Here is a 20,917-nt window from a genome sequence, read left to right on the forward strand (position 1 = left end):
TTAGATATAAAGCTCACCATGCTGTTGCTTGAAATATTCTCACCTTATCTTCTCATCTTCTTCTGAGTCAATTTTTCCTGACAAGGGGCAAGGAACTTCTTAAGCACCAACAGGAGTCTTTTTCACACTGTGGAACAGTCCTTCTAAACCTCTGTTTCCTTCCCCAACACCCCACAATCAGTTGGAGTTCTACTGCAGCTACAGCAGTGAGAGAATCTCATCTCCCAAGAGATTTGGTTGCCATCCTCTGAGGTTTTCAGCCTTCATCTCCCTTGACAAGTTTCCTAACAGTCCTCTCTTCTCACAACACAAACCACGAATACTCTTTCATATCATTTTGATAGTGGTAAACTGACTGACATGGATTCTCAATATGAAAATAATAATCAGACAAGTTTTGTAAAAGGAATGCTACCATCATTCCCATGCAGATGGGGCCATATGCAATGATGAGCCTAGATTCTAAAGAGCAAGTGTATGTAATGCAGACAGGAAATTAACAAACTTGTAAGCAGGGCTTGCAGGCTAGGATTTATATGGAAGTGGGCTTGTCTGAATGGGGATTGGACACTGGTGGATAAACTCTTGGCACTGTGTCAAGGTGCACATCCATCTCATGGGTAGTGGACTTTTAACACCTAGAAAAACCAGGGCTCTAGGATGTTTAGTCCCTTTAACAAAAGGAAAGAAAAGAAGATTTTCTGCCTTCTTGTTCCTTACTTCTGTCCTTACCCCTACTAAGCCAAGATGTTCAGTGCTATATGATGGCTCTTCCAAATCCATTTCATCCAAAGAGCCTGCAGATTTTGTGTATGTTTACAATTGTGTTTTCTGTTGGAGCCGAGATGCACACTTGAGTCTCGTCACTCCAAGTTCTCTTTCTCATAAGGATGAGTAACTGATAATAGCTTAGTATGTTCTAATTTTTTGGTAGTGTTGCCAGATAAAATACAGATTTCGAGTTAAACATAAATTTCAGATAAACAGGGAAAGAATTTGCAGTAAAACTATGTCCAAAATGTTGCATGGGACAAAGTTGTACTACAGATGAATTCATTGTTTATGTGAAATTCAAAAGTCAAATTCAGTTAGGCATTTGTTACTTTTCTTTACTAGATCGAGCCACCCTATTCTTTCAGGTGCTTTGAAATGTAAGGGACTGTAGAAATTCTTGTTCTAGGAATCTAGTGCAGAAACAGAGGAGCCACGATACCCGTACAAAGGCAATCATTGGAAATATCCTCAGATATATAAGAACATATATGAATTTTCAACTAGAAAAAAAATGAAGGCATTTTAAAAAATGAAAACAGATTGCCTTCGTTTTTAGTTGCATGACGTATCTCTGGGAAGATTTTAATGAAAGAGATAACACTGGTTTCCTCCGGGAAAGAGGATTGGGTTGACAGGGGAAAGAGGTGGGAGGAGGACTTGCCACTGCATATTCCATTTTGCACAATTTAATTTTGAACCATGAGAAGGTGTTACTCGCTTAAAATATTACACTAAAATCATTTAAAAGGTAAAAAACTAAATCTTTTACAACCATGGAATACTATGAGAAAGACATTTAGTGAATTCTGGTCTTGGACATGGGGGCTGCATGACGGTTTTTTGATGGACGGGGGCTTTCCAGCACAAAGGGTCATTAGTAAGGCTGGTCCTGCTGGATGTTGGTTGGAGCACAAAGACCACTCCCTTAGGAGTGATGTACATACAGCAGTCAAAGACACTGGATCTGCTGAGACAATCCTAATTTCAAATACTCAGTTCCATGTGGCCATAAATACCCAAGTGTTTATCAGACTAACAGTCCTGAATTTTGATCAGAAAGTCTAGTCTCTGTTGAAGTAAGTCAAGAGCCAGGTAGGAAGCAGAGTGTGTTGAGGGACACAAAACTAGGTTGATGGAAAAAGAAGTGAAAGGAAGGGAACATCAAGTCCAACCTCGGTGCCGTGAATGAAAAAAACAGTTTATAAATTGGGTAAAGAGGCACACGCCAATTGTGTTGCCACTGTGTGAGGTGGAAGGAACTTCCGGTTCTTGCCTACCTGCCAGAGCCCTCGTGGAATGTCTCCCCACCCCCACCCTACCCAGACCCACGTGCCCTCTGCCCCTCCGCCACTGCAGAATGTTTAGATTCAAACCTGTCCCTCCTTCACTTGGATCCTGAGCGTCTGTTGAAGCAGGTCACTCTCTGGGTCCTGGTCTTGACTTTTCTCATTGAGGCTACCAGGCAGCAGTAGTCCGTGCCCAAGCCTGCAGGATGGCTTCAGAAGGAGGTAAGCCTATAGGCTGGGGGTGTGTTCTCAGAGACCCTGCCATCCCTCACATCCTTCGGGTTCACACGTGACACTTCACGGTGGGCACACAGTTGGACTGAAGTAGAGGGAGAAGAGAGCCCTGGACACACGAGGACATTTCACCTGGGGAGACTGGGGAGCCTGAAGAAACCCGAGACTGCATTGGGGAGGAGGGGTCATTGGAGGTGGATCAAGAGGAATTGGCCTGGCTATGGAGAAAGGATGGCAGCAGGCAGGTTGATTCTTTCTAGAAGGGAGACAAGCCACTTTGAAACGTGAGTGTAAGGATGTGTGTGATGTCCTGGTGGTGACACAAGGAGGGTCATGAGGAAAGCCTAGACGTGTCTTGTGTTCCTGAGGCACCTGAAGCTTGCCTCACCATATCTTTCTAAGGGATTTGAACAGGAGCATACTGTATCTAAGGGGGCCGTGGGGAGAGATGGTCTTGGTGAGAAAACTATTCAGTGGGGCTGTGTGTGGCCACACCTGCAGTGAAGTGTCCTCTCCGAGAGCTAGGCAGGAGGTTACTCTAACTGCCGCAGCCCACACCTCGTCCACTCCTCCCAGCCCAGAGCTCACTTCTCAGTTCAGGCAACTGTTGCTTGGGATTCAACAGGGGATGGGCAACCGTGTAACTTCAGCCAAGATAGGGCTCAGGTTCCTGAGTTGCTCTGAATTGTTCTTCCTTTTGTGGAATCGCAGTACTTCAGACCTACTTCATCTCGTCCCATATCTCATGGTGGACTCTCAGGCTGCCTTGAGAGGAAGAGTTTGTTCATATTTCATGTCACTCCTTCATGGACAGGGGACAGATGTGGAGTGGGGTTGTTATGGGTGGATTGTCTGTGAAGGCTGCTTCCTCTTTTAAAGGGGGAAGGAGTGTAGCCCAGGGGCAGGAAGACGATCTTCTGTGTTATTATTAAACGTCCTATGACACCTGTTCTAATTAATTAGGTGCACCGTGGTGTGTACCTTGTTCTCCTGAACAAGGATGTGTTCCAGACAACTTGATCGCCATGGCACCTGGCTTATGCCTGCTTCTTAGATTGTCTTTCCATTATTGGGAGCTGGAAGGGGAAGGACCACAGGCGGTCTGTACTCCCACGACCAATGTAACATGACAATTCTTTGGCCCTTGTTTAATCCTCTGCAGCCTTCACTGGCTGTGAAATGACAGAATCTAAGGGACACGCACCTACTTCTCAGACCCCCCCAACCCGCGCCGCCTCCTAGGAACAGAACTCCTGAGTGATGACAGTGACTCTGGGCACTGGGGAGGGGGTGGCAGGACCTGGCCCATGTTACAGGTCTGCTGTGGGTTGTTCTGAGATGCAGGTGCATTCTGGGCCAGTGTTAAGGGTTTGTATCAAGATTCCATTAGAGAGATATTTTCCAGCATTTTGTTCTGTTTTGCGAGGCTAGGAAAGAAAGAGGGGATTTATACTGAGCATCAGGAAAAGGAGGACTGAGGAGGAGGTGGGGCCCCAATATTTTACACAGTGCCTGTCCACAAAGGGCCTTTGGGGGCCTAGAACTTACCTTGGAGAAGGTCCCTACCTGCTAGTACGCCGGCTGAGGGGCATTTCTCACAGAGCGGATGTCCACCCAGTTCCAGGTCTTGGGAGACAGCCTGTGAGGCTTAGGTGCCAGGGGGTGCCTTAGGGAGGCTCTCCAAGTCAGTGCTTGCTGAGGCGATTTCTTCTCGGCAGACAGGGGTCAGGGACCTTGGTGGATGGGCACGGGGTCACCAGTGGAATAATTCTCAACTGGAGGTCAGGGCATGAAAATCACTTGAAGACATTTGCACGCTGCACAGTTTCCCTTGTCCAAGTGTCCCTGACCTGTGGAGATGTACACTCTGATGCCACAGAAAGCCTCAGTCCCACTTGCCCATTCTCCTCCTCCATTCACTCCTTTCCTTTGCCTCCACAGCATGTCCAGTGCTGGGAACGGATGTGACCATGAACCCCGGTGCCTCCTTGTCTACTTTCACGGCAGTGCCCTTCCCTCCACCCATTCCTGGCGCCCAGCACCGGCCACCCTGGCAGCAGCACCTGCCACGTCCCATCACCCCAGCATTCCCTCCTGGCAGCAGCCTGCTGCTGCCAGCTTTCCCCAGGACGCCTTTGGTGGCTAATGGTGGCCGTGGCCCCAGTGCCCCTGGGGCTTGCAACCTCACTGTCCAAGTCAGGTCACAAGGGAGGACAGTGGAGGCCCCCCAGACTCAGACCTTTGTCGTTACTCAGGCCCCCCTCAACTGGAGCATTCCAGGGGCCCTCAGCAGGAGTGCTGCATGTCCTGCACCCGTATTCTTAGCAACCCCTGTGATGGGGACCGTTGTGACTGCTCCAGTTGTTGGAGTTAGTCAGGCTGGCAAGGGAGGCTGGACCCCAGGCTTTCCTCCTCAAGCTCCACCACCAGCTGCCCAGCTGGCCCCTATCATTCGCCCAGTGAACTCTGGGCCATGGCCACATGGCACTTCCAAGGAGGGCCGCCTGGCCACCAACCAGTCCAACGCCTCGCAGGATGGCTCCTCTAACACCCAGAGCGTGTACAGTAACTTTCGACGTTGGCAACACCTCAAGCCCCTGGCCCGGAGACACTTTCACCGGAGTCCTGATGCAGAAGCTTTTTCCTGCTTTCTCATGTGAGTGAACGCTCAGGGGGTCCTGAGCTTATGGGAGCTTTTAGATAAAGAGGAACTGGGGATGGACTCGCACGTTAGGTTTCTAGGGATACAGGAAGGAAGGTGTGAGGGCGATGTCCATGCTATGAGAGGGCACATTGTCGGTCACATGGGTGGGCCTGCCAGTCCGTGACATCAGGACTGAAATGTGCCCTATCTCAACTGGCCCCACCACCCTGTGAGTCTGGCCAGCTTGCTCTTCCATGATTCTCATGGTAATATGGACTGAAGACTTGCAGTCAGAGTGGGTCGTGGTGTAAGGTGAGGAGCCAAGGAGTGGATGCTGCACTCTCCTGTGGTGCCGTGTCCTTTCATACAGGACTTGAGTGTACATGACCAGGGGAGGTCACTTCAGAGGAGGGGGAGGAGCGCGGGGCCCAGGAGAGCGCTTTATGCATGCCTCCACTTCGTTGTGGAGAATTCCACGAGGAACAGGGTGATGGTAGAGCTCTCCTAAGGGCGTGGGCTCTCTCCCACTAGAGTTGTGAGCCTGGCAGGCATTTCCATCCTAAACCTCCGGTCCCTCGTAAAAAGGGGACAATTACACTTCACTCAGAGGACTGTGCCGAAGACTCCTTGGGCTAATCTATGAAGTGTTAGCAGATTGGTTGGCACATGCCACGCCTCATTGATGATAGTGATTTTTATGATGAAAATGCAGCCTTGAAGAGGAAAAGAGCTCCCCAAGGCACAATGTCCCAGCTCTAGCCTGGGAGTGGGTGGTCATCCTTGAGTGAGTGTGAGGCGGTGACAGCAGTGGCCGGGAAGGCTTGTCTTTGCCCTCCCAGACGCCCGCCTCTCACCCTCCTGTTGCTCAGTCATTCTGGGTTGAGTGATGTGTGGTCCACATGGGCGGGTGGGGTCAGGCAGGTGGGGCCTGGGCTGTGCCCGGAGACTGACCCCGAGGGCTTACAGCCCAGTGCTTCGATCCCTGGCCCGCCTGAAGCCCAGCATGACGCAGGAGGAGGGACTGTGGAGGGCCGTGCAGGAATGGCGGCGCATAAGCAACCTTGACCAGATGATCTACTACAAGATGGCGGAAAAGTGAGTCAGCGTCCTGGGCCCAGGGGCTGCGTGGAGGGTGAGGCGAGTGGGTGAGGGCAGGGTCTGGCCGTAGGGGTGCTCATCAGAGAGGACAGAGGACAAGGGCTGTCACCCAGCACAGGGTCCCCGCAGCCCAGGGGCCCTACTGTCCTCCAGAAACCCCTCCCTCACCTTGAGAGTTTGAGACTTCTGTCCTTCCTCCACCAGGAGCTCTGCCTTCCCCTGATTTTGACCTACCCTTGCCTTGACATGAAGGTCTCAGGACGGGGCAGGGTGAAGCTGTGAGTCCAGTAGGGGTCCAACTCCGGCCATATGGGCTGGGCCGGGGAAAGAGCTCCACCCGCCAGCCTGCTGCTTCCTTAGTGGTGGGTGGCTGGCGGCCACTGACATAGATTTGGGACCCCCTCTCCTTATGAAAAGTGGCCTAAGTGGGTACCCTGGAATCCCTGAAGAAGCTGGGGAAGCCAGCTGTCGTCAGCCCAAGGGTCTCCGGCCCTTCCAGTGTTTGCTCCATGGTAATCCACTTGGTTTAAGAAACAAAACCAAACAAACGAGCGCCTCTCAGAGGAAGGGAAGGCCTCTCCTCTAAGCTCAGCATCCACATCGTCCAGCCTCTCCTGGGCCCTGTCTCCAGGTTTATCTTCCAGGACTCTCATTCCCAGCCCAGGGTCCTGGATTCGGGCAAGGACCCCTGTGGGGAACACATGCCTGTTCCAGCCTCTGGCTGTCAGCCCTTCATGTGGTTCTGGATGGAGACGGGGGGCATGAGGAGGGTGCCCCCTGGGTCAGCCATGTGTCCCGTTGACCTGGTTCAATTCAGCGACCTGGGTCTATGCTGTTGAATGCCCTCCAGTGCTGGTGAGGAAGGAAGGGTCCCAGATCTTGTTATCACTTCCAGGAGCAGCTCTCTGCTGTGGACAGCACCTCACAGGGCCTTGACGGCCCCAAGGCACATCCTCTCCCAGTGCCTCATTCTTGGCTGCCTTTGTTGGGCTCCAGAACCCAGGCCTTTTTCTCAGGGTGGCCTGTGCCTCCGTCACCCCCCAGGTTCATGGAATTTGCGGCCGAGGAGGAGACGCACATTCAGCATTTGCAGTGGATGCAGTGCGCGCAGGACCTGCCTCCTCCAGCCCCACCGAAGCTGGATCCTCGGGGGCCCCCAGCCCCGAAAGTGCGCCTTCAGCCAGGCACCCAGGTTCCCACTGGAGCGGAAGGCACAGGTAACAGGGGCCTAGGGTTGGCCACTGTCCCCATGTGGATCCTTTTCCTTCAAGACAGGGGCATTGGTCTTTCAACCAAAACAGCCACTGAGGCGGGGGGGTGGGGGGGTGGGGGTCTCAGCTGCCCTTTGTCACTATGGGGTATTGACTTGGTCAGTTTTGTAACTCCTCTCACACCTCCCTGTCAAAGGACCCCACACGAAGTCTGCCTAAGTAGTGGGCTTGAAGGGGAGACCCTTAGAAAATTGGAGGTTCCCCACTTCCTTACTTGTGACTCTCTTAGATGACCCCCTAACATCCCCTCTCCAAGTGTGCATGAGGCTTCAGATGGTCCTGACCCCTCCCACACCCACATCAATGTCCCCCAAACAATGCCCTCACCAACGTGCGCTCGGTGGTCAGGAGGTGGACTGGGAGTCCCTCACCTTCCTTCCCTTCCTCCTGCTCTGCCTCAGCCTGTGCTCCCAGGATGTCCGGCCCCAGGGCCCAGCCCTCGCACCCGAAGCCACACAGATCCCAGCGGACCCTGGAGCCCAAGGCACCCAAGGAGATTCCCCCTGAGGCTGTGAGGGAGTATGTGGACATCATGGAGGCGCTGGTGGGGCCCGTCCACTCAGCCACTGGCGAATCAGATGCAGAATGTGGAAAGGACGGAAATGAGCTGAAGCAGGAAGAGGACGGCACCTACTTGGACCCGGGTCTCTTGAGCTACATTGACAAGCTGTGTTCTCAGGAAGACTTTGTCACCATGGTAGGCTGGGTCTGGAACCTGGGGTCTACAAGATGCCAGGGCATGGAACTCTCAGCACCCAAGATCTGGGTTCTGCTCAGGCCGATGGGACTTAAGCTCAGCTCCTTGTTCCTGAGCCTGGTGTTAGGGGAGGTTTACGCAGATGTATGTGTGTATATGTTTGTGTCTGTGTGTATGCCTTTGTGTGTCTGTGTATGTGCATCTGTATATGTGCTCTTTTGTGTGTGACTGTGTATGTGCATGTTTGTGTGTGTGTGTGTGTGTGCTGACCATCCCCGCCTTGTGGAGGAGAGTGGGGGTGGGTCTCTGCTTTTCAGTTTCCCTCCTGGTTTTCTTGTGTCACAGGCCACTCCTGGCCAAGGATGCTCACAGCCTCTTCTTTCTGTCTGAGGTGGAGGCAGTCATTCACCCTCGATTCCTGGCAGAATTGCTTTCCCCAGACCCACAGCTGGATCTCTTGGCCCTTGCTGAGGAGCTGGAGCAGGAGGAAGGACTCAGCCCTAAAGAAGTGAGCCAGGGGACGGAGAGGGACAATCAGGGAGCCAGGGGACCCCAGGGGAGGGGGGACCCCAGGGGATCCAGGGGACAGGCGAAACCAGGTGGCCCAGGGGAGCCAGAGGAGGGAGGGATCGCAGGTAGAACAGGGGAGACAAGGGACAGCCAGGAAGACCAGGGCACGGAGGGACCCCAGTGAGCAGGGGAGAGGTAGGGCCCCAGAGCAGGAGGCCCACATGGCTCTGTCCGTCCCTTCCTTGCCTCGGAGGCCTGGCATGGGGAAGGGCCCTTTCTGGGGTGGGTGCAGTGAAGGGTGATAGGAAGGAGAGGATGGGGAGCCGGGAGCGGAGGGAAGGACACACAGCTGGGAATAAGTTGCAGGAGGATGGCAGGAATGCCACCGTGTCTGTATTTGGAGTCTAGTCCTGGGGTCACCCGTCCCCTCCTCCCCCCCAGGGCCATTGTCCCACTGCCCAGTGCTCCTCCTCTCACACGTGCGCGTGGAGCCGTCACTGTCCTCCTCCCTCCTACCAGCTGGTGCAGAAACGACTCCTGGCCTTGAAAGAGGACAAGGGTGGGCCGGCAGCCCCGAGCCACAGTGCACCCGGAATGGGCTCAAGTCCATCTGAGTCCCACGCCGGCCAAGGTGCCCAGAGGCACGACCAAGACCGCCATCGAGGGGTCAGTGATGAAGCCTGCCCACCAGAGATTGATTTTGAGGCTCTTCATAGGCCCATCCGAACAGATACTGGCCCGTTCGGGCCCAAAGTCTTTGTTCCCTGTCGAGGACGTCAGGAGGTCTCTCCATTCCTTGCCGGACGGCCCTCCCTTCCCCAGGGTCAAAGGCGCACTGGTCCTCTACTGGGACCCAGGGATGCGTCTGTTCTCAGAGAGGCGTCTCCTGTTCGGGAGACCCGAGGGCCCAGGGACGCGTCCAGTGAGGACGAGGAGGAGCTCCCCAGCCTGGCCTTCCTCTTTGCCTCCCCGCAGAGCCTGCTGCCTTGCTGGCTGTCCCAGAGTCCTGCCCCTGCCTCAGGCCTGGCCTCCCCTGGAGGTTGGGGGGCCCAGAGTGCTCCCCAGGCCCCCTCCCCTCAGAGAAGAGGCCCCAGCCCAGCTCCACCAGCCGCTCCCAAGTCGAGGAAGCGGGCTCTGTGTGGGCGCCCAGCCGCTGCTGAGAAGCTGTCCATCCCCGGGGCTGGCCATGGGGTCTCTGGGAGGCCAGCCTTGGCTCTGGGCCTGGCTTGCCCCTCACAGCCGAGAAAGAGAAAGCGTGACCCTTTTGTCACAGGGAAGAGGAGGAAGAGGAAGCACTGCAGCCAGTAGGGAACAGCCGGGCCGGCCCTCCAGGGCGAGCCCCCCAGGGCGGCCCCCAGGGCAGCCTAGGGGCTCCTCCTCACCCCAGTGCTGATCCTGGAGGATGTGGGGGGAAGGGAGGGAGGGCAGGACCAGCAGGGCGGGAAGGGGAAGTGCGATTGTGGGGGGTTAGGGAGGTGGGGGAGGTGGGTGTGGGCAGGACCTTTGGAGTGATGTATGTAAATTGTGAATAAAGATAGTTTTCGTGGGAAATGATCTCAGGCCACTGTCATCTTCTTCGTGTTGAGCTGCTCCATAGAGAGCGATCCTGAGAGGAAGGAAGGGTGAGGGAGGTCACAGGAGCTATGGATCTACAGGTGGCCAAACCTTTCCTCCACGTAGACAAGGACTCCTCAGGCTGCCCCTGGGAACGCACAGCTCTCACTTTCCCCAGGGACCCCCTCATCATCCCCTTCTCTAAAGCCTGCTTGGCTAGGGGCCTTCTGGGGCATCTGTATCATCTTCTGCATCCCTGAACCGTCTGGGGAGGGAGAGCTGCTTTTGTGCCTCTCAGCCCTCTGGACACTAACCAGTTTCTAGGACGGAGCCTGGAGATGGCCCTTGTCTTTATGGAGCTGCTCTCTGCTTCCCTGAAGTGGCCAGGCGATGGCGCTGGGGTGACCCTCCGCTCATCCAGGGTTTCCTGTGTGGGTGGCCTGACCAGAGAGGAAAAGTCTTGGCCATGGGGACAGGACTGTCTGCCTCGTCATAGCGGGAGCGTTCTCTAGTCCCACTGGGATTATTGCAATGTGGAGAGTGGTTGAGGCAGCTACCTCTTAATCCCAGTGAGGATGCAACGAGGGGAATGGGCGTGGGGAAATTCATGGGGCACCTGTTACAGGTGTGTCTAAGGGAAACCACAGTTGGGCCCCTTTGTGGAACTTGTGGGATTTCTGTGCAGCAGCATCTCGTTCAACTGAGGGAGGAGGACCCATCTGGCTGTGGCTGTGGGGACTGGCCTTAGGGGCCTAGGGGTGTGCAAAGACACCCCAGAACTACTGTCCATTCCCTTTCCACCCATGGCTGGACATGTGTGTGTATTGGTATCAACACTGATTTGTATTCCCATAGAAAACAGTTCCTCCTGACAAACTATGACCGTGTTTCACAAGAACAGCTTGCTCACAGGGGCAGCAGGGGTGGGGGAGAGGTGTCTGCGGCCCCCGATCTGGGTGGGAGCTGGGATCCATGCTGAGGAGTGTGGAGGCCTCAGTCACCGTCCTGTGGGTGCCGGCAGAGACTTCGAATCATCAGAGCAGGGGAAATGACCCGCTCATAAGGGTGAGACGAGCAAACAATGAGGGGCAGGGAGCAGACCCCTGCTGTCTCCCCGAACTGCCCCCCCTCCCAGTCTGCTTAGCTTCCGTCACAGCCTGTGCTGGCCCACCTCTGAAGCCCCTTCCTCCTAAAGCACTCAGATGCTCTGATCTTTTGTAGACCTGCCCTGGGCCTCACCCCCCTTCCCTGCTGGCCAAAGGCTCTTCTCCAGGTTCTGAGTTCTGATTCCTTCCCCAGGACCCAGGCGGGGGTTAGGACAACAGGGACTCCCTGAACATGACCCCTACACCATCAGCATGCAAAACTGGGGCCGCAGGCTTCCGCAGGTGGCATGGCTCTCTGCTGGACCCTGCAAAGAGCTTGGAGAAAAAGGGGCTCATGTCTCTCCACCTCCACTAATCTGTAGGTCAGCCTCACAGGTCCTCCTCTGTCCAGGTGGGCAGCACATATGTGCTCCCAGCCCTCCTTGACCCTTTGTGAAAGAAAGTTTTTGCAGCTCAGTAGTCTATTAGTCAAGGTGTCTCAGGGCTTGTTCCTTTTGAAGCCCTACAGGAGAATCTGTTTCCTTTCCCTTTCTGTCTTCTAGAGGCTGCCTGCATTCCTTGGAATTAGTCCCTTCTTCCATCTTCAAAGTGCATCACTTTAATCTCTGCTTCCCTCATCACATGGTCTCTCCAACTCTGACTCTTCCTGTGTCCCTCCTATACAAATCTTTGTGTTTATATATAGCCCACCCAGAAAATTTATGATAATCTCTTCATCTCAAGAGTTTTTACTTGGTCGCAGCTGCAAAGTCCTTTTTTCCATACAAGGTGACATTCACATATTGTCATAGGAGGGGTTAAACACGGACCTTTTTGGGGAACCGTAATTTACCCTACTAGAAGAAATCCACAAGAATACCTACCATCAGAATCCACATGAATAACAGACTATGACCAAGTGGAATTTATTCCAGGGATGCAAGCCTGGTTCAATGGTAAAAAATCATCAATGTAATCTACCATATTGAGTCTAAAGGAACACATACTGTCACACCAATTAATACAGAAAAGGCATTTAACGAAATTCAACACCCATTCATATTAAAAATGCTCAGAAAACTAGGAATAGAAGGTCACCACCTCAACCTAATAAAGAACATCTACAAAAAACCTACTTCTAACATCACATGAAATGGTGAAAGAATGAATGTTTTTCCCTGAGTTCAAAAACAAGGTTAGAATGTCCACTCTCATCTCTTAGTTTTCAATGTAGTACTTTAGATTCTAGTTAGTGTAGTGCAGCAAGAAAAGGAAAACAGAGGCATACATATTAGAAAAGAAGAAATATAATTGTCATTATTTACAGATGACATAATTGTCTACATAGAAAATTCCAAGGAATGTATAAGAAAACTCATAATAAATTATAATAAATTGCTGTAGCAGGATCTCAGAATATAAGATCTATACGTAAACATTAATACACAACATTGATCATATTTCCATATACTAGTAACAAACTGAACGATTGAAAACCAAAATTTAAAACATAGTAAATAGGTTCCAGTTCAAGGTGGCAACATAGGAAGATCCTGAACCCACCTCCTCCCACAAACGCACCAAATCTACAGCTACATATGGAAAACTTTCCTCTGAAAAAAACTAAAAGATGGTGGAGCAACCCCTTCACATCAGGAAAACCACATCAAAACAGGTAGGAAAGGCTGAGACACAATTTTTCCATAAATCCCATCCCTGGTGTGGAGACACACAATCAGGAAGGAGCTCAAAACCTGGAGCTTCTCCCTGAGAGGTGAAGGGTTTGGACCCCACATTGGGCACTCCAACTTTTAAGGCTGGCACCTGAGAGATAGACCCCCAAAACATCTGACTTTGAAGACCAACAAGGCACATCCCATGAGACCCACAGGGCTGTGGTGGACTGAGGAACAGCTCTTAAAGGGCCTGTGCACAGACTCACCTGCCCCAGGGCCAAGTGCAGAAGCAGCCCTTTGAAAAGCACTCTGACTTTTTGTGAAAGAGACTCACTTCCCAATTTTAAAGCATTAATCTGAGGAACAGGGGCCTGCTGGAATACTCCCCAGGGACAGAGGCTGGCGGGTGCCATCTTCCTGCTCTCTCTCTGCCTTGATAAAGCTGAAAGGTGCCATCTTTTTCCCCCTTTTTCCTTTCCTGCAGGTGACAACTTTGTGCTCCAGCCAGCTGGCTCCTTCTTCCCTGCTCTTCCTCTGTCTTGCTATATATATATATATTTTTTTCTTCTTCTTCTTCTTTTTCTTTTTTTCTTTCCCCTTTTCCCCTTTATTCAGATGGTGTCATCTTTGCACTCTTCCCACCGCCTCACTCCAGCCAGTAAGCATCATCTTCACACTTTCCTTCTGATGTGCTCCAGAGAGCCAGAATCTCCAAGACGGGAGATCCCACTTTTGTGGCCTCCACTCAGGGGATGCTCCTTGATCACCTGGCTCTGGAGGCCAGGAGGGATCTCTTTTCTGCATCCCATGGGACTGTAACAATTGGAGAGACAGTTCTTGGCAGGATACCACCCCCAGGATGTACCACTACACATCAGACTGAGACACAGTCCCAGCCTTTACATGAAAAAGGCCTATTTGCTAGTAGGGACAAGACTTAAGAGCAGGCTTCAGGTTCAGCACACATCTAGAGGTTACGGATGTGCTCTCAAGGAAGGTAGGCTGGGGGTACCATCTTTCCACCCTCACTCTGCCTTACTACAGTTCACTGGTATCTCCCAGAATGGAGCTTGTACACTTATCTGAAGCCCTGTTTTCTTGTGACTGCTCCCCAGGGAATATCTTCAGATTGCTTGCTTCTGGGGCCCAGCAAGGCTTACACTTGCAATCTCACAGGACTGAATATATTTGCATTCTTTAAAAGCTGTTACCAAATTGTCTGGCTTCCTATCAACCTGAATCTAGGTGCTGACTGAGATCCTCCAGTTTGGGATGCTCACTGGTCTTGGCACACCCTCAACTGCTGGGAGGGTGTGCCAAGTCTATTAAAAATAAACTGCTTAGACAATCACAAAGGTTTGAGAGACAACCAAGAGTAGACAGCGTTAAATGACAAGGTTCATCTGTCATACAGCTCTTCAAGACTGGGAGATGTGACTATTGCACTTAATGCGTAGAAACCAACACAGAGAGTCAAGCAAAATGAAGAAAGAGAGGACTATACTCCAAAAAAAGAACAAGATAAAACCTCAGGAAAAAATCTTAATGAAATGAACATAAGTAATTTACTTGATAAAGAGTTCAAAGTTATGGTCATAAAAGTGCTCACTGAACTCAGAAGGAAAATGGATGAAAACAGTGAGAACTTCAACAAAGAAATAGAAGATATAAGAAAGTTCCAAATAGAAGTCACAGAACTGGAGAACGCAATAACTGAACTTAGAAATACAGTAGATGAAGCACAAGAAAGAATAGGTGAACTCAAAGACAGGTCAGAGGAACTCATCCAATCAGAGAATAAGGAAGAAAAAAGAATGAAAATAATTAATATAGCTTAAGGGATTTATGGCACATCAAATGGAATAACATTCACCTTATAGGAACTCCAGAAGGAGAAGAGAAAAAGGGGCAGAAAACATTTGTAGAAATAATATCTGAAAACTGTTCCTAACCTGGGGAAAGAAACAGACATCCAGATACAGGAAGCCCAGAGAGCTCCAAAGCAGATCAACCTAAAGAGATCCATACCAAGAAATATTAAAATTAAAATGTCAAAGTTAAAGATAACAAGGGAATCTTAAAATCACCAAGAGAAATACAACTGGTTACATACAAAAGAACTTCCATAAGACTATCATCAGATTTTTTAGCAGATATGTTACAACTCAGAAGGGAGTGGCACAATATATTCAAAGTGCTGAAAGAAAAATCTTTCCAACCAAGAATACTTCACCCAGCAAATACTTCACCCAGTTATATTCAGAACTGAAGGAGAGATAAAAGAGTTTTCCAGATGACTAAACGTTAAAGGAGTTCATCACCACTAATTCAGCCTTACAAGAATTGTTAAAAGAACTTCTTTAAGCTGAAAAGAAAGGCCACTAATTAGTAACAAGAAAACACATGAAAGTATAAATCTCACCAGTAAAGGTAAGTGTGTATCGTAAAGGTAGTGGATTAATGAATTATAAAGCTGTATGAAGGTTAAAAGACAAAACTCGTAAAAAGACTTATAATTAAAATAATTAGTTAAGGGATATACAACATAAAAACATGTAAAATATGTCATCAAAAACATAAAATGTGAGGAGGGAGGAGTAAAAACTTTGACCTATAGAATGCATTCAAACTTAAGTTGTTATCAACTTAAAATAGACTGTTAAAAATATAAGTTGTTATATGTGAGCTTCATGGTAACCACCAAGCAAAAACCTAGAGTAGATGCACAAAAGATAACAAGAAAGGAATCTAAACATACAACTAAAGAAAGTCATTAAGCCACTAAGGAAGAGAGCAAGAGAAGAAAGGAACAGAGAAATCACAAAATAGCCAGGAAACAATTAACAAGATGGCAATAAATACATACTTATCAATAATTATTTTAAATGTAAATGGACTAAAGGCTTTAATCAAAAGACATAGGGTGGCTGAATGGATTAAAAAAGAAGACCCATCTATATGTGGCCTATAAGAAACTCACTTCAGAGCTAAAGACACACACAGACTGAAATTGAAGGGATGGAAAAAGATATTCCATGCAAATGGAAACCAAAAGAAAGCTGGGGTAGCTATCTATAATTATATCAGAAAAAATAGACTTTAAAACAAGAGACAAAGAAGGACATTACATATGGATAAAAGGGTCAATCCAATAAGAGTATATAACATTTGTAAATATTTATGCATCCAACATAGGAGCACCTAAATAAATAAAGCAAATATTAATAGGCCTCAAAGGAAAAATAGCAATACCATAATAGTACGGGACTTGAGTATCGTACTTACATCAACAGATATATCATCCACACAGAAAATCAATAAAGAAAGATTGGCTTTAAATGACATGTTAGATCAGATGGATTTAACATATATATATAACATTCCATCCAAAAGCAACAGAATATACATTCTTCTCAAGTACATATGGAACATTCTCCAGGATAGATCATATGTAAAGCTAAAACCAAATCTTAACAAATTGAAGAAGATTTAAATTATATCAAGCTCCTTTTCTGACTACAATGGTATGAAACTAGAAATTGATTACAAAAAGAAAACTGGAAAATTCACAAACATGTGGAGAGTAAACAACAAATTCCACAATACAGTAAAATGGTCATCTAACATGATCCAGTGAGATTTATTCCTAGGATGCAAGGATGGTTCAATATCTGCAAATCAATCAATGTGATATACCACATTAACAACTTGAAGAATGAAAATCATATGCTCCTCTCAATAGATGCAGAAAGACTTTTGAGAAAACTCAACATCAATTTATTATAAAAACTCTCAATGAAGTGGGTATAGAGGGAGCATACCTCAACATAATAAAGACCATATATGACAAGCCCACAAATAACATCATATTCAACAGTGAAAAGCTGAAAGCTTTTCCTCTAAGATGAGAAACAAGACAAAGACGACCACTAAAGTCCTAGCCAGGGCAATTATGCAAGGAAAAGAAATAAAAGGCATCCAAACTGGGAAGAAAGAAGTAAAACTGCTACTATTTGCAGATGACATGACACAATATATAGAAAACCCTAAAGACTCCATCGAAAAACTGTCAGAACTAATAAATGAATTGAGTAAATTTGCAGGATATAAAATCATTATACAGAAGTATGTCACATTTCTACACACTAATAACAAACTAACCAAAAGAGAAGTTAAGAAAACAATCCCATTTACAATTGTATCATAAAGAATAAAATAAGAATAAATTTAACCAAGGAAGTGAAAGACCTGTACACTGAAACTATAAGACATTGATGAAATAAATTGAAGAAGACACAAAGATACCCCATGCTCATGTATTGGAAGAATTGATATTATTAAAATGTCCATACTCCTCAAACAATCTACAGATTCAATAAAACTCAATCAAAATTCCAGTGACATTTTTCACAGAAACAGAACAAACAATTCTAAAATTTGTATGGAACCACAAAAGGCCCTGAAAATCTTGAGAAAGAAGAAGAAAGCTGGAAAATGCATGCTCCCTGATTTCAAACTATATTTCAAAGCTATAGTAATCAAAACAGTATAGTATTGGTATAAAGGGAGACACATATCAATGAAAAAGATAGAGAGCCCAGAAATAAACCCATTCATATATGGTCAATGAATTTACAACAAAGGAGCCAAGAGTATACAATAGATAAAGGACAGTCTCTTCAATAAATGGTGTTAGGAAAACTGGACAGCCACATACAAAAAATGAAACTGGACCAGTATCTTACACCATACACAAATTCAACTCAAAATGGATTAAAGACTTGAATGTAAGACCTGAAACCATAAAAACTCCTAGAATAAAACATAGGCAGTAAGCTCCTTAACATCAATCTTGTCAATGATTTTTGTTTTTTCTTTTTGGGATTTGACACCAAAAGCAAGGGCAACTAAAGCAAAAATAAACAAGTGGAAGTACATCAAACTAAATAGCTTCTGCACAGCAAAGGAAACCATCAATAGAGTGAAAAGGCAACCTAGTGAATAGGAGAAAATATTTGCAAATCATCTACCCAATAAGGGGTTAATATCCAAAGCATGTAAAGAATTCATACAACTCAAAAACAAACAAAAAAATTCCAATTAAAAAATAAGCAGAGGATCTGAAAAGACATTGTCCAAAGACGATATACAATTGGCTAACAGGTACACAAAAAGATGCTCAACATCATTAGTCATCAAGAAATTGCAAATCAAAACCACAATGAGGTATCACCTTATACCTGTTAGAATGGCTATTATCAAAAGCGAAGAAATAATAAGTGTTAGCAAGGATAGGGAGAAAAGGGAAACTTTGTGCACTGCTTGTGGGAATGTAAATTTGTGTAGCCATTATGGAAAACAGCATGGAGTTTCCTCAAAAATTAAAAATAGAACTACCATATAATTCAGCAATTCCACTTCTGGATATTTAGCCAAAGAAAATAAAAACGCTAACTTGAAAAGATATATGCAACCCTATGTTCACTGCAGCATTATTTACAATAGTCGAACTACGGAAACAAACAAAATGTCCAGTGATGAATAAATGGATAAAGAAAATGTGAGATATATATATATATGTGTGTGTGTGTATGTATATATATATATATATGTGTATGTGTATATATATATATATATATATATATAATGGAATATTATTCAGTCATAAAGAAAAATAAAATCTTGCCACTTGTGACAGCATGGATAGACCTTGAGGGTGTTATGCTAAGCAAAATAAGTCACACACAGAAAAACAAATACTGTATGATCGCACATATATGGAATAATGAAAAACAAACAAAACAGACTCACAGATACAGGGAACAGTTTTGGTGGTTGCTGGAAGTGGGGCGTGAGGAACGTGGGCAAAAAGGCTGAAGATAGTCAAAACATACAAACTTCCAGTTATAAAATAAATACTATAAATCATGTGGATGTAATGTAAAACACGGCAACTCTAGTTAAAAATACTGTACTGCATATTTGAAAGTTTCTAAGAGAATAGATCTTAAAAGTTCTTATCACAAGAAAAAAATTGTAACAATATATGATGGTGAATGTTAACTAGATTTATTGTGGTCAGAATTTTGCAACATATAGAAATATTGAATCATTATGTTGTCCACTTGAAACTAATATAATGTTGTATGTCAGTTATACCTCAGCTTAAGAAAAATAAAAAGTGCTACAAATAAATATAAATAAATAAATGTATACAATAACTGCCTTCAAAATGAGATGTTTAATATAAATGTTTAAAAAATGTAGATCTGTATAATGAAACCTACAAAACTTTGATGAAAACAATTAAACAAGTGGTAAAAAGAAAAGTACAGAGGCATATTATTTTCATGGATTGGAAGACTCAATATGGTAAAATATTAATTCTTCCCAAATTGATCTGTAGGTTTAAATGCAATTCCTATCAACTCCCAACAGGTTTTTTTTTGTCACAATAGACAAGCTTATTCTAAAACTTATATCAAAAGTTAAAGGAAGAAAGATGGCAGCAAAATGATGGTCTAGGAAGTTTCAAACTCTCGTTTCCCTACAGAAACATTCAAAACAAAAACCGATCAGAAGCTTCTAAACCAACTCTGTAAGAGCTCTGGAAAATCATCAAAGGTTTCCACAACCAAGCAAATGCCCAATTGGAGAAAATCATCGCCAAAGAGATAGGAAAGTTTTGTGGCCATTTACCTACTCTTGTTCCACTCCTCCCAACATAACAGTGGTCTTAGTCTTGAGCCAGCAGCAGCCTGGTTTCCAGTTCTCCAATTCCAACTGGTTGGAGCAGAGTAGACCTTATTTACAAATTATTGTGTACCACTATTCCAACCTGTCAGGGGGAAAACTGAAAGCCTGAAAGCCTGAAGCAAAATGCTCTTGTCTGTTTTGCATAACACAGAACACAGAAAAATGGCAGGTGCTACTTGTAAAGCTACAAGGCAACTGTAAATGAACAGACGCCTGGGTCAAGAGATTCTGGGTGGAGAAATATAATAGACCATTTAAAGCCCAAGGTAGAAGCTGGAAGTGAGACTATTTGGGAAATTAGGACTTTCAAAGCAGCCTATATGCAGGGGAATTTAGAAAGCCACACGCAGGACCAGGCATGACATGCTCAGAAAAGTCCTGAGAAGACCTCAAGCTTTCACCTCAGGCTCATCCCTAGGCTCAGAGCAAGCCTAGCTAAGTGGTGAACAAGGACCCCAGCACAGAGCCAATCTGCCGTAATTGGTGGTGGCTGTTCCCTCTTTTTACATGTTTTTATTTATTATTTCAGCTCCTAGACTTCAAGGAAATCTCCATCAGAAAAAAAGCTGGGGGGCTGGAGTCAAGGTGGCAGAGTAGGAGGATGCAGAGTTGGCGTCTCCTCACAACTAGGACACCTACCAGGTGTTGGTGGGGGACCTCAGACACCTAAGAGGACTGGAGGAACCCCTGAGTGACCCAGTAGGACATGGGGGAGGGAAGGGGAAGGAGAAGTGGAGGCCAGATGGGACTGGTGCCCCTGAGGGGCAGCTGGAGGAGGGGAGGGATTCCCATGCACAGAGGGGCCCATTCACAACGAGGGGAACAACAGGGACAGGGAGAGACCCTCAGGGGATTGGAGGACCAGAAGGAAATGCGGCCTGCATTTCCCCCCACCCAGTGGGCCTCGGGGAGCCTGCAGATCCCAGGCCTGATGCTCCACACGACAAGGCCCCTTCTGGTCGCACTGAGCCTAGGCCCAGCACACCCCACCCCCCCACCCAGGGCCTTTTCCTTTCCCATGTTAGGGAAGTTTTCAACTATAATCTCTGCAATATTTTCTCAGACCCTTTCCTTTTCTCTTCTTCTGGGACCAGTTTAATTAGAATGTTGGTACGTTTCATGTTGTCCCAGATGTCTCTAAGATTGTCTTCAATTCTGTTCATCCTTTTTTCTTTATTCTGCTCCTCAGGAGTTATTTCGACCATTTTGTCTTCCAGATCACTTATTCGTTCTTCTGCCTCAGTTATTCTGTTACTGATTCCTTCTAGTGTATTTTTCATTTCAGTTATTGTGTTGTTCATCTCCGTTTGTTTGTTCTTTAGTTCTTCTAGA

The 20,917-nt window shown here is 47.0% G+C and overlaps 2 protein-coding genes across 8 annotated transcripts in view; one reads left to right on the top strand and one right to left on the bottom strand.

Moving 5' to 3' along the window:
• Positions 1-4,069, bottom strand: part of LOC309632966 (uncharacterized protein) — an 86,284-nt gene extending 82,215 nt beyond the window's left edge. For 4 of the 7 annotated variants that reach the window (XM_082401099.1, XM_082401098.1, XM_082401095.1 and 1 more), the window contains exon 1: positions 3,861-4,069. In XM_082401099.1, the coding sequence (XP_082257225.1) occupies positions 3,861-3,886 (26 nt within the window). In that variant the 5' untranslated portion in view covers positions 3,887-4,069. The remainder of the gene's footprint in view (positions 1-3,860) is intronic. The other 3 variants (XM_082401096.1, XM_082401094.1, XM_082401097.1) reach the window with 1 other exon arrangement.
• LOC309633803 (NUT family member 2G-like) lies at positions 3,901-9,822 on the top strand (the record flags this gene model as incomplete). Its single annotated transcript, XM_082403049.1, has 9 exons — positions 3,901-3,931; positions 4,236-4,950; positions 5,905-6,033; positions 6,681-6,714; positions 6,911-7,319; positions 7,537-7,562; positions 7,735-8,004; positions 8,396-8,512; positions 8,947-9,822. 9 exons carry the CDS (start codon positions 3,901-3,903, stop codon positions 9,820-9,822), a joined length of 2,607 nt encoding a protein of 868 aa, XP_082259175.1.
• Between the last annotated feature and the right edge of the window lie 11,095 nt (positions 9,823-20,917).

This window comes from Balaenoptera borealis (assembly GCF_965194805.1).
Source record: "Balaenoptera borealis genome assembly, chromosome: 8".
In the NCBI taxonomy this organism is placed as follows: domain Eukaryota; kingdom Metazoa; phylum Chordata; class Mammalia; order Artiodactyla; family Balaenopteridae; genus Balaenoptera; species Balaenoptera borealis.